This window comes from Anomalospiza imberbis, chromosome 15 (genome assembly GCF_031753505.1).
Source record: "Anomalospiza imberbis isolate Cuckoo-Finch-1a 21T00152 chromosome 15, ASM3175350v1, whole genome shotgun sequence".
In the NCBI taxonomy this organism is placed as follows: Eukaryota; Metazoa; Chordata; class Aves; order Passeriformes; family Viduidae; genus Anomalospiza; species Anomalospiza imberbis.
In genome coordinates, this window is record NC_089695.1 from 16,777,454 (window position 1) to 16,791,086 (window position 13,633).

Here is a 13,633-nt window from a genome sequence, read left to right on the forward strand (position 1 = left end):
TCCCAAATTTATACTTTGATCATTTAATAAATTTCTTTAATTATTAAATCGGAGCAGTCATTTATAACAGCAGGGTGACACATGGCCTTGTGCTGCTCCAGCCAAAAGCCATGGAGTCCCAGGAGTGGCATCTTAAGGGGAGGGACACCTGGTCCTGGCTGCCAGGGCAGGAAGGGGGCTGAGGAAGAGCTGCTGAGCTGTCTCTGTCCCTCCCGGAGCGGGGTGCCGGGTGCTGGCGGTGGCCACAGCGTGGCACTGTTGGAGCGATCAAGCAGCAGCGATCGATCCCGTGTGGATCCCACGCTGCCCAGCCTCTCTGCAGCTCCAGGAGCGGGGCTGGGGCCTGGCAGGGGCTGAGTGGGGCAGCCCTGAAGGAAAAATCCTCTTAGAGAGGCGTAAATCACATCCGCACACGGGGAAAGCAAAATCCCATCTGCAGGAGGGGTTCTGCCAGCAAGGAGGGTGCGCCAGGAATTTTGGAAGGGCTTTTAACTTTACACCTGGACTAACTAAGAGGAAAAACTCCCATCTCCAATCCCATTTGTGGTGTGGGTTTATTTTCCATTTGCTCAAACAGAGTACACACACTTGGGGGACAGGAGGCCACCAAGAATGGTGTGGGGCCAGAGTCTCTTGAGCTCCTACAGGTTCTTATCCCACTCTCAGAGTGTGGAATGTTAACAGAGACAAAATCATGCCTGGTTTGCACCCAGAGCACCATGGGGAGCAGATCTCCCTGGCCTGGAAGGGGAGCTCCTGCCTGAAAGGGGCCAGGACACTGGGAGCCAGGTGAGCTGCCCTGAAGTGACAGTGTGTGAAGGGAAGGTGACAGTCTCACCTCTACTTTCATTCCTGCCTGGAAGCTGATGCCATCAGGGATGGTGGTCTGGAAGTCAGCAATGGTGTAATATTCCTCTTCCACTTGAGGGGGGACAGGAGGCTTAGGCAGGTTCAAGCCACGGGGCTGTGACAGGAAAACAGAAAAGCCATCAGTGTGTTTGTACAGCAGGTGTGACACCACACCCAGGCACGGGGACAAGATCCCAACCAGTGACCAGAGCTCCTTGCAGTGCTCCCCTCCCTCCCCTGTGCCACTGCTGCCCTCCCACACCAGCTGGCACTTACTATGGTGAGGTCTCGGCGAGGAGGTGGCCTCTGCCTCATCTTTGGTGACTCTGTGGAGGAAGAATTCCAGATGTTGTTGAGTTTCTGGCTTTTGAGCACGTGTTCATGAAAGACAAGTGAGAGACAGAACAGAACAGCAAGGACTAAACCTGTCCCAGGGAAAGGAACCTGAAGGAGGCACCCATCAGCCCAGAACCCTGAGTGGCACAGGTCACCCCGGTCTCAAGGGTTTCCCAGCTTTCAGGTTGTCCTAGGAAATGCAGCTGAGGTGACCATGTGAAATTACTTTTGCATTGCAGTACTGGCCCAGAGGACCTGGCCTGCAGAGGGGTTAAGACCACAGAATCCCAGAATCATGGAATTGTCTGGGTTTGAAAAGACCTCAAAGCCCATCCCATTCCACCCCCTGCCATAGCAGGGACACCTTCCACTGTCCCAGGCTGCTCCAAGCCCTGTCCAACCTGGCCTTGGGCACTGCCAGGGATCCAGGGGCAGCCACAGCTTCTCTGGGCACCCTGCCCACCCTCACAGGGAAGAATTTCTTCCCAATATCCCATCCTAACCTCCTTTCTGTCAGGTGGAAGCCATTCTCCCTTGTCCTGTAAAACATACTCTATTTCTGGCAGGTTCCCTTTAGGTGCCCCAGTTTCAGGGAGGAGAACATCTCCAGCTGACCCTGCGGCCTGGGAGGGGATGCCCATCCCATCTGCTGACCCTCAGCAGGTCCCTGGGCAGCGCTGTCCCCGTGCCCCACTGTGTGTGCCATGGCCCATCTGAGGATCTGTTTGGAGCCCACCCGAGGCTGTGTTTGAAACCCACCTGAGGCCACGTTTGGAGCTCACCCGAGGCTGTGTTTGAAACCCACCTGACAGTGTGTTTGGAGCCCACCTGAAGCTGTGTTTGGAGCCCACCTGAAGCTGTGTTTGGAGCCCACCTGAAGCCGTGTTTGGAGCCCACCTGAGAGTGTGTTTGAAACCCACCTGAGAGCGTGTTTGGAGCCCACCTGAGGCTGTGTTTGGAGCCCACCTGAGGCTGTGTTTGGAGCCCACCTGCCCTGCCCAGCACTTACTGCGTCGGATGTCGGCGCTGGGCAGGGGCCGGCTCTCAAACCTGCCATCCCTCTGGCCCCCCAGCCCGTCCTTGTCCCTGCTGGCCAGCAGCTGCTGCCTGGAGATGCCATCCAGATCCAGGGCACTGGAGTGAGCCGAGGAGCCCGAGCCCAGCTTTGGTGGGAACACATCTCCATTCCCCTTCCTGAGGTAGGAGGCAGGGGCCCAGCCCTCCTGGCCCTGGTACCTGTGGGGGCAAGGACAGCAGGGTCACTGCACAGAGTCCCTGGGACACGCCAGGGACGTGAGCCCAGAGCTCAGCACACACCTTGGCTGAAGGCACTGCCAGCTCTGGGCAGCAGGAGCTTGCCAGGTTCTCCATGGCACCAGGAGAGCTCCCTGATGGCTAATGCTCCCACACAAGCTGGCCCAAGCCAGGGCCAAGGGCTGGGAATGCTGTGAAGCCCAGTTTTCACCTCAGCAATGGCACCAGTTCAGGAGTGAAGAGCTCTGGCAGGGAAAGCAGAGGGAAAAACAAGAGGGCTGCTGCTGGGATTGATGTACCTGGTCTTTGGAGAAACCTCTCCCTGCTGGAAGCCTGGATCCCTTCCCTGCTCTAAATCTGTTTAGGAGAGAAACCAGCCCCGTGACCTGATTGAAAAACCACATCCACAGTGCCCCTGCCACGCCAGACCCTCCCTGCTGGCTGGGCTGCAGCCACCTCGTTCAGATGGCACCAACTACTGAGCTTGTAATTGCCTTTCAAGCTCCTGTGGCAGCTCTCCTGTGCCTCAAACGTCAGTGGATGTGTTTCTGGGGCTGTACTGCTGCCAAGAGCACAGGTTCAGTGTAAGGTTAAGAAAATTGCAGCATGTGCTCCCACCCTGAGCAAGCCCGGCTGTTTGCTCCACCACAGAAAAGAGAAAATAAGCTTCCAGCAGAAAACAACCCTCAGCTGGGGATGGGCTGGAGCCTTTGGCTCAGCAAACCCTGCACACAGCAGAGCTGGCCCAGACCTGGCCACTCCCTGCAGGAGCCTCCAACGGAGCCAGGGGATCCAGCCTGGGACATTCCTGGGTTTTCCCACCAGCAGGATGTGACACCCCACTAAAGCTCTCACACCTTGGCACTGCTGGAGGATACAGCCACCTCCCAGCACAGGAAATCAGGGCACCTTTCAACCAAAGTTTTCAACCAAAGCTGTGCTTGAACATCAAATCTGTCAGGACGGAGAGAAATGGCTTCTGGAACTCTGCCCTCTCCAGCTCACAGACTTGCCCTGGGACTGGCCATGCCACAGCCCCAGCTGCAGTGCCCGGGACAGTACCTGATTTTCCACCAGCCCTCCAGGTTCTTCTGGATCACCACCACCACGGCCCCTTTGTCCAGGTTCATTTCATCCTGGTCTCTTGCAGTGTAGGGGTAAATAACCGTGTACTTCTCCTCTGTTGGAAAGAAAGTGAAATTTCACAGAGGAACTGTTTGATGGAAACCTGGCCTCAGCTGACAAATGGCTATGAAGTGCTTCATACAAATGCTAATTCTTGTAATTTAGGTGCAAATACACAGAGATACACGACCATTCAAAGGGAAATGACAGTGAAATGTATTTGGAAGTGTAAACTTTGGTGAGCTGCTCCGGCCCAAGAAGCTCTTTAAAACAGTTTCTCCTCACCCTTAGGACTAAAGACTTTTCACAACTCATCACAGAAGTGTTTCCATGCATCCATTTCAGCTCAAATTTCATTCTCAGAGTCTTTAAAGAGGAACTATCCTCTGTGAGGGAAGAGAAACCCCACAGGCATGAGGGGGCAACCCCAAGCACACAGAGGTGCCCTCAAACTGCTCCAGAGCAGCAGATGTGCAGGAACATCACCATTTAACCCCCAGGACATTGGTCAAAGCCATGCGGGGAGCCTGGAGAAGAACCTCATGTCCTGTCCACGAGAACAAGGGATGGTAAGCAGGAATATGGATGTTCTTCCCTTCAGGAGGAAGGAGAAACATCCCAAAAGCCATGCAGACATGCCAGACAAATGGGTCCATCCATCCTCCCCTCTCCCTCAGCTTCCTCTCAGGAAGAAGCACAGGGAAATAATTGCCTGTGCTTTAGGAGTGCCACAATAGGGTGAAGGCCATCTAGGGAAAAATCTGCCTCCAAAATGCACCCCTCTGGACATCCCTACATCCCTACCATGCAGGTTTCCTGGATTTGTCTTCTGGGAATGGCACAGCTCTGGAAGAGTCTGATTTCCCACCCCCCTTCAGGCAGAGGAGACCAAGCAGAGAATGTCCTGTCACATCCAGCCAGACCTCCTCCTCCTGACCCCACCTTGAGGCACCAACCCAGGTTACTGCAGGAACTACGGCAGAAGTTGCAAGAATTCTGCACATGTGTGCTGGGGGAAAGCAGGAACTGCAGCTTCGGAGCCCGAAACAAGACATGAGAAGGAAGAGCTGAGAGAGGAGAGGGATGTGCACATGAGGGAAGGCTGAGGAGCAAGGGGGCCACGCTCTGAGGGCTGACACATGCACGGCAAACCAACATGCACACGAGGCTCCAAGCACAACACAGGGGCAGCCAAGAAAGTCTCTGTGTGCTCCACCTTGACCCCATCCAGGGGTGTACAAGTCCCCAAGAGTCCGGCGGCGGCCAAGGTGCCTGGGCAGAGACCAGTATCTCCATGGCACTGGGAACAGCACGGTGGGGAAGCAGGAGAAGGACAAGAGAGGGCGTAAGGAGGTGGCACTTCAGGCTCAGGAGGAGACAGGGCTGACACAGAGAGTGGTACAGAGACTCTGCTCACCTGGAGCCCTCCCCAGGCTGAGCCCCCCTCCATCTCCAGCTGCCCAGACGAGGGGCTGAGCCAGCTACTGCTCTGCCTGGGGCACACGGAGGCACTGGGAAGGATGGGTTATCCAGGGGCACTTGGGATTTGCTCCAAGGGCAGGCTGGAACCTTGCCTTTGCCACACTGTGTGCTCCTTGTTCTGCACGTGTTGAGGTCACATGCATTGTCCAAGGATGGGCTTTGCTCCTCCTCCAGGGCAGGTAAAACAGCTCCCTGGGCTGAAAGGAGGCACTGGGGTGAGCATTCCTTGGAGGTGGCACCTCTGTGGAGGAGCAGAAAGGCCAGTGGATACACCACCAGTACCCAGCTGCCCAGTCCTGCTGCAGCACTGCGCAGGCAGGACCTTTCCTGGGCTTTTGCCCCTTTTCCCAGGTTTTGTTCCTGGATTTTGCCTCCCCCAGGCTCGTGCCCTGCCCCACTCGGGGAGGGTGATGCAGTGCCTCCAGTAGAGGAAGCTGGGGCAGATGCCTCCAGCAGGTTCTTACCTTCATCAGGCTGCATTGAGAACTCATCCTGGACTCCATCCTGGGCCTCCAGGCAGGTCGCTGGCACCCAGCCTTGCTCCTCCAACGTGCTCACAAACCACCAGCCTGAGGAGAAAACAGCAGGAGGCTCAGCCAAGGGCTCACACCAGCCAAAAACTCCCTCCCTCCAAACCACATGACTGGGGGGCTGTGAACCCCTTTCTTGCATCTCCACGGGAAGCCGGGGTGATCCCAAAGCAACAGAGCCAAGCACAGGAGAACTGCAGCTGAGTGACATCTAAAAGTACAATTGCCTCCCCAGGAAAACCAGGAGAGGCTCTGAGAGCTGAATGGCTCCAGCCACTGCATTTGCTTTTGTTTTTTTCTGCCCCTTCATGGTTCATTTTCCCTCAGCGTGGGTCAGCAAGCCTGGGCTAATTAGCAGAGATGAATACCCTGAGTGTGAATCGATAGCCGAGTCCTGCTGCGCTCGCCTTCTTTACGTTTGTGGAAACAGCAGAACTGAAAAGCCACGAGCAAATGCAGGACTTAAAACATCAGCTCTCCCAGTGGAAGCCCAGCCAGCTCCAGAGAGGCCACAAGCAATTCTGGGCCCCCCTGTGTGTCCAATCAAAACCAACGCTTGCTGCTCGTTATTAAAAGCACAATTTGTGTCTTTAGGGGGGAAAAATAAAGACTGAGTATTGCCCTCAGAACCCCCCAGTGAGTCATTTAGAAACACTACGAGATTGTCAGGGAGGGAATCAGCTACCTGCACGGGAGGGAAAAGCAGGGCTGACCTGTGATAAAGAAATGATTTTCCACAGCTTTTGAGCTGGCTGTGCAAATCGTTTCATTTGCTTCAGGCTGCTTTTATTTCTCTCGTTCTCAAACAGAGCTGCTGGTGCAACTGATCCTCCGGCGACCAGCTCTCCAGAGCTGTTAAAATCTATTTTCATTTAACTCCCCCCAACAAGCAACTTCTGTAAGCTTCAGGGAATAAATTCTCCACAAGCTGGGTCCACGACATGGCTCAGTCCCTTTTGCAGAGGTTAAGAGCAAGTTTCCGTTTTGAAGCAAGCGAAGGGGGCTTTCATGGCCATCACCAGAGTGTCCCCCTCTGTCACTAAAACTAGCCTGCCAAGCCCAGGGATGGCTTTTGCCCTCAGGACACGCCAGCCAAGTTTTCCAGCACCAAGAAGCACCAAGTTGAGACTGACGAAGGTGGACGGCACCGGGCGCTCGGCACAAGGGGAAATGAGCCCTGAGAGAGAGCCCTGAAGCCTCATCCACACTCACAGAGCACAGCTGCTTGCTGCACATCCCACCTCAGCTCACCATGCCCGTGGCATGCCTGGGGGCTGTTCTGCTCAGGGGAAAACACCGACAGCCCAGGACTGCTCGTGTGCAGCCCCAGAAGCCTGCGCCGAGCCCAGCTCCCTGTACCTGATTCGTTCTTCTCAATGATATCCACCACCTGGCCCACGCACAGGCTGATCTCCGAGCTCTCCTGCTTCTGGTAGTCGGCCACCACGACATACTGCTCCAGCACCAGGGGCTCAGCCGAGGCACAGTCAGCTCCTGCACAGGGAGGGGGACAAAACCGACCCGTGTGCCAGGTCAGCAGCGTCCCCAGGGCACGGCCACCGCCACCGAGCAGCTCCAGGACACCCCGGGGACCCCGGCGTGAGAGGGGTGAGCCAGAGGTTTGGGCAGAGTGAGGGGGACGGGGATCAAACCAGCAGCCAGGTGAGGTGGGGACAGCCAGGTGAGACCTGCTGCTGCCCACCAGAGCCATCCAAGCAACCTCCACCAGCCACCACCAGCACAGGAGCTCACAGCAGCCTGGACCTGCCCAGGGTTTCGGGGACCCTCCTGTGCACATGGGCTGCCCCAAAACAGAGCCTGCAGCGGCTTCTGGTGGGCTGAGGAGCCCCAGAGCCCTGCTGGGAGGTGTTTGTAGGGCAGGGCGGCATCCCCTGTCCTCACAGCCCCGCTGTGTTCAGCCCCTCGGTCTGCTCTGCTCCCTGCCCAGCTCCTCCTGCTGCACATCCCGGTGTCCTGGCAGAAAAAGGGGGAAAATACCCCGAGGAGGGGCAGAGGGGGCAGAACACAGCGGGAACAGAGCGCTCCTGTAGCCAGGAAGAGGAGAGCTGGGAGCTGCGAGATCGCCGGGGAACGGAGCTGGACCGGCGGCAGGTTGCACTGAGGGACAAGGCGGGGTAACCGTGGGACAACCGGGACACCGGGAGAACTGCGGGACAACGGGACACCGGGAGAAATGTGGGACAACGGGACACCGGGAGAACTGCGGGATCACCGGGACACCAGGAGAACTGCGGGATCACCGGGACACCGGGAGAAATGTGGGACAACAGGACACCGGGAGAACTGCGGGATCACCGGGACACCGGGAGAAATGTGGGACAACGGGACACCGGGAGAACTGCGAGATCACCAGAAGAACTGCAGCACAACAGGGACACCGGGAGAAATGTGGGGTAACGGGACACCGGGAGAACTGTGGGATCACTGGGACACCAGGAGAACTGCGGGACAACGGGACACCGGGAGAACTGCGGGACAACGGGACACCGGGAGAAATGTGGGACAAAGGGACACCGGGAGAACGGCGGGATCACCGGGACACCGGGAGAACTGCAAGATCACCAGAAGAACTGCAGCACAACGGGGACACCGGGAGAACTGCGGGACAACCGGGAGAACTGCGGGATAACCGGGATACCGGGAGCACTGTGGGATCACCAGGACACCGGGAGAACTGCAGGATCACCAGGGCATCAGGAGAACTGCGGGATCATCAGAAGAACTGCGGGACAACGGGGACACCGGGAGAAATGTGGGATGACCAAGACACTGGGAGAACTGCGGGATCACCGGGACACCGGGAGCACTGTGGGATAACTGGGACAGCCGGAAGAACTGTGGGATAACTGGGATACCGGGAGAACAGCGGGATCACCGAGAGAACTGCAGAATGACCAGGACACTGGGAGCACTGTGGGATACCTGGGAGAACTGTGGGATAACCGGGACATCGAGAGAACCATGGGAGAACCGGGAGAACCGTGAGATCACTGGGACACCAGGAGCACTGTGGGATAACCGGGAGAACTGTGGGATAACCGGGTCCTCGGGAGAACTGCAGGATCACTGGGACACCGGGAGAACCATGGGATAACCGGGACACCGGGAGAACTGTGGGATAACCAGGTCCTTGGGAGAACTGCGGGATAACTGGGACACCAGGAGCACTGTAGGATCACCGGGACACCAGGAGAACCAAGGGATCACCGGGACACCGAGAGCACTGTAGGATCACTGGGACACCGGGGGGATCTGCAGGACAGGACCGGGACACCGGGATACGCCACGTCCATCCCGGACACTCGGGACACACGGGAGCACTGGCAGCCCTGCTGTCACTGGAGGGGAGCGAGGCCAGCCCGGTGTCCGGTTTGTGCCTTGCAGCACGTGTTCCTTTAGGACACAGCTCTGGATATGGATCCCCCTGGCCTGGCACTGCCCGCTGCTGCAGAACTCCCCGCTTACATCTGCCACCACCCCACAAACGGGAGTGTCCCCCACACAGAGCACAGCTCCCCTTTCCCCACGTGCCAGGGAGCCCACGGAGCACAGGGCTTGGCAGGACACTGCCAGTGCCCAGTGCCCAGCTGGGCATTCCCTCGGTTACACCCCCCCATGAACCAGGCACGGGGCACTCAGGTACCCAGAGCACCACAGCACTTCCCTGTCTGCCTCCAGAAACCTCCAAGAAGCACAAAAGTCTCAAAAAAAAACCCCTTGTCCAGGACTTCCCTGCACCGGGATGAGAAAAGGCGAAGGTACAGGCAAGGACCATGGCACAGTTTTTACAGCCCCTGATGGGATGAAGTGCAGGGAGCCCCAGGAGCAAAGGGAAGGGGGAGGCCACCAGGACAGAGACTGGGAAGGAATCAATGTGCCAGTTGTGAAAAAGAACTTTAGAAAGGGATTGTTAAGGGTGCCAGGATCTGCTGTTGTACCTGGAGCTCTTGCTGGACCCAAAATCTTGTGTCCTAGCAGACACGGGAACTTCTCTGTCTGATTCGAATTTTATGCCGAAGGGGGAACGATTGTTCAAATGTTCTTTTGCTAAGGGGGAAAGATGAGCAGGTGCATTTTATTCAACCACTATTGGTGAATGTGTGAGGTCATTGGAGGCCCTGGTACGGGTTCCTTGAGGTCATCTGGAGTTCCTTGAGGTCATTTGGGATTACTTGAGGTCATTTGGGATTTCTTGAGGTTATTTGGAGTTCCTTGAGGTCACTTGGGGTTCCTTGAGGTCATTGGAGTCCCTGAGAGGGGTTGTTTTAGTTCATTTGGGGTTACTGGAGGTCATTGGAGCATTTTTTTTAATTGATCCAGGGGTTACTTGAGGGCATCTGAGGCCCTGATTGGGGTTACTTGAGGTCACAGGGGTTACTTGAGGTCATTGGAGTATTTTTAAATGGATCTTTTAAATTGATCTCTAATGCCCCAGAGATTTGGACTTCTCAGCTGGAAGGATGGGAGACCTTGGCTATCAGGAGCCATCTACAAGGATCACTGGGCTAATATGAACTCTCATTTTCTACTTTATTCCCTGTATTTACCTGCCACACCTGGTGTAGAGACCAGGAAAAGTCAGGAGGGGACGTTTCAAATGTTCCAGGTTGAAAAGTAGAGTTTGTAAATACAAATTGAGAGATAAGAGGAGGGATTGAGAGGGAAGATGTATGCTAAGGTGCCATCCTCATCCTGAAGGACAAGATCTAGCAGGTCCTCAGGATTCCCAGGATGTTCTGCTGCCTCCTGGAGAAGTTCTCCTGTTCACAAGGTCAAAACCTCTCCCAGCTGGTTCTGAGAATGCCAGACCACAACCAAGATTTAAATGAACCACGTGTCTGCGGGGCAGTGTTATTTAAAGGAAAAGGAAGGAAACTGTCTGTGTCCATAAACAGCACTCTGCAGAGCTCCAGGTGAGCTGGCCAAGTGCAGAGGATCTGCTCCTGCTCAGGAAAGCTTCCTCCACACCAAAACCCAAAGGTGGGGCAGCAGACAGAGTTAAAAATAGCCCCCCAAAGTGAATGGTGGATGCTGGGACTGTCTCTTCTAGCAGCTCAATTAAAGGTTTGTGCTTAAAGCGATCCGAGGATCTACCCAGCCCCTGAGAGAAGAATAGCAACTGCAGGAAGAGATAAGTACTCCCCTTTCTGCCTCCCTGGCTGTAATTACACCTGTGCCTGAGGCTATTTGTAGTTTCAGCAGCCAATTCTGGATCCTCCAATGTACCCATTAAACCAGCAAGAGAAGTGGTAAACCGAGCTTGGAGGAAGAGGTAGGCGTTAATTCCGGGAGCATCTTCACCTGGTCTAATCATCCTCAACCACAAAAACACACCCTGGAGCGAGCAAAGCATCCTGAGCACGGCCAGACCCGGGCTCCTCAAAACAGCAACGGTGTAAAGCTGCCCAGGGAGCGGGGAGACAGCTCCAAAGCTGTGAGCTGGGCAGGGCAGGAGGAATTTGTCCCCCAGGAGAGGGGTTTGCAGACAGCTCAGGCAGGAGCACAGACTGTGCATCCTCAGCTGGGACAATGTCACAAATGTGGCCTAGAGAAGGGGAATCCATCGAGTCAAGGGACCACTGAAGCCCCTGGGCTGGGCTTCAGAAGTGATGCTGGCCCTGGATGCAGGAGAGGCACTCAGCACATCCCAGAGCCAACCCCAGGGCTGCTCCGAGCAGCGACCTCGCCCTCAGCCAGCCCAAAAATCCATGTGGGTTTTGTTTGGCCAGAAACTTGGCCTTTCACCCAAGGCTTGAGGTGTACAAACCCAGCAGGAGATCTCACAGATATGGGGCTGTTTGTGATGTTTCCAGCCTTTCCAGCTTCTGGCTTTGCAAGTGCCAAAAGTGAGGAATTCCTGACAGAGCTTGGACCTTGGTGCTCCCAGAGGGAAACGAAGAGCTCAGCACTGAATTAGGGGCACAGGTATTTGGGTTTGAAGCCTGTTGTACACTCCAGCTTTTGCCTAATGCATCTCCCAAAATGTCATTCTTTGGATAAAGTCCCTTCCTCCTCTGCCTGTGTGGATCAGATCCAGAGCTCTCAGGACAGCCCCTCTCCTCCCAGACCTGAGGGGTTTGGGATGATCAGTTCTGCAAGGGGGATGGACCTTCCTCCTGCTCTCACGTGAAATGGGCACTGAAGGCTGTGCTGAATTCTTTGCAAACCCTCTCACCTCCCCAGGGATTCTTCCAGAATTTGGAAAACCATCACATGGAAATGCCAATCATCACCAGTGGGGTTTCAGACAGCTCCCCTGTGGCTCCTTCACTGCCTCTCCTCAGACCCAACACTGCAGTGTGGGGTCTCTCTGCCACTGCAGGGACATTCCTCAGCACAGCAAAAGGGACGTGGGCACACAAGCAAGCAGCTAAAACCAAACTGGCAAAGGGGCATTTGAGGTCTCTGCCAGCCTCCCTGGGCAGCTCCACCCAAATATAAACTCTGCAGGCAGTTCCAGGCTCGCCTGCACCAACCCGTGGCTCTCCATCTGTGCTTTCTGTGCAACTGTGAGAGGCAGAGAGAACAGAAACGCTCCAACAGCCAGGGGACTGACGGGATGACTACTTTTAGACACCTAAATCAGTGGCCAAGGCAGAGCCCCAAAGTCTGGGGATAATCCACCCCCTGCAAGCTGCAGGCTGTGCAGAGCCCACGCCTTAGGCTCAGGCAGGTGGGATTACAAGTGCTGGGGAAAAAAAGCTAAGCAAAGAAAGCAGATTTTATTCCCAGTGCATACACACACCAGGCTCTCCTTGAAACTCCAATGTCACCTGAGTCTCATGGTCACCACAGGAGCAGCACTTTAACCCACTCTGCACCCCAGTGTTTGCTCAAATCCCATCTCCAAACCCGGCTTGCTGCTGCCAGGACCTCAGAGCTCTTTCCAACACTACTCAAGAGCAGTTCACCCCCTCTCTAGCAATTGGGAAATTGCTCTTTGGACAATCCTCGTGATTTTTGTTTGTTAGCAGCTGTTGGATGACCCCTCCTCAGGGACATCCTGGACTGAAGGAGTATTTTTTGTGCCTTGCTGCACATTTGCTACCTCAAAGCAGGCCTGGCTTGAGGACCCAATGAACCTCCAGGGATTTCCTCAAGGTATAAAAGGAGCTGGGGTGACAGCAGCTGAACCAAATTCTGTTTCTGCTGCCAGGAAATGCAAGACAGTGAGATGAATCTCTGAACACGTCCGGCACGAGGCATCAACCCTGTGTAAGGTTACTGAGAGCAAACACCTTTCCCTGGTGGGTGCTGCCAGGGGCAGAGCAGCACATCCTGCCCTGCCAGAGCAGGCTCTGCCTTGGATGTTATCCAAACTCTTCCTTCTCAGTGGAGAACTCCTGCTTCTCTAACAAGCAGCATCCTTAAATTGAATTTTGCCCTCATTGAACTGAGTTATGCAGCAGGAATGTTTTTCCTCTTCTTCTCAACCCTAGAAAGGCCTCCCCTTCTCTTGCCCCCAGCACTTCAGAACAGAGCCAGGCTGTGCTGGCAAATGGCTCATGAGAGTTTAAAATGACCATCCCAATGTCCTGCTTGGACAAAGAGCAGTCAGAGATTGAGCAGAAAATGCTGTCAAAGCTTTTGACAGGTTAAAACCCTGTGAGCCCCACAGGAGAGCACTCAGCCCGTGAGAACAGATCAAAACCAGGAGCCACCAACAGCACCAGAGCTTCCCATCTGCATCCTAGCACCAGTGAAGACACGGGGACACCATCAGCTCTGAAGGAGGGATGACCTGCAGCTCCACTGGAAAAGGAAGTGGAATCTTTGAATCCCTCCTGTGCCTCTCCGCTCTCCTGCAAGAGGAACCGCTCACTACGAGTGAGTTTGCTCACACAGGCGATGGCAGTGCCAGTTCTCTGGCCAAAATCCTTTCCACCACTGATTTCAGCAGGATCTCCACGCAGCCAAAGCTCAGACCTTCCTTCCTAAAGAGCCTCACACGTTTCTGTACCTTCTGCAGCTCCAGGAGCTGAAAGGTGCCTCCTTAACCCACGGATCAAATGCTCCTCCGCTCCTCCCCCCTGCTC

At 55.3% G+C, this 13,633-nt stretch overlaps 1 protein-coding gene across 7 annotated transcripts in view; it reads right to left on the reverse strand.

Moving 5' to 3' along the window:
* Positions 1–13,633, reverse strand: part of SH3PXD2B (SH3 and PX domains 2B) — a 66,305-nt gene that overhangs the window by 4,931 nt on the left and 47,741 nt on the right. For 3 of the 7 annotated variants that reach the window (XM_068206182.1, XM_068206184.1, XM_068206183.1), the window contains 7 exons: positions 6,936–7,070; positions 5,511–5,615; positions 4,781–4,864; positions 3,502–3,619; positions 2,195–2,421; positions 1,126–1,175; positions 839–964 (listed from right to left, as the gene is read on the reverse strand). In XM_068206182.1, the coding sequence (XP_068062283.1) occupies positions 839–964; positions 1,126–1,175; positions 2,195–2,421; positions 3,502–3,619; positions 4,781–4,864; positions 5,511–5,615; positions 6,936–7,070 (845 nt within the window). The remainder of the gene's footprint in view (positions 1–838; positions 965–1,125; positions 1,176–2,194; positions 2,422–3,501; positions 3,620–4,780; positions 4,865–5,510; positions 5,616–6,935; positions 7,071–13,633) is intronic. The other 4 variants (XM_068206185.1, XM_068206186.1, XM_068206187.1 and 1 more) reach the window with 3 other exon arrangements.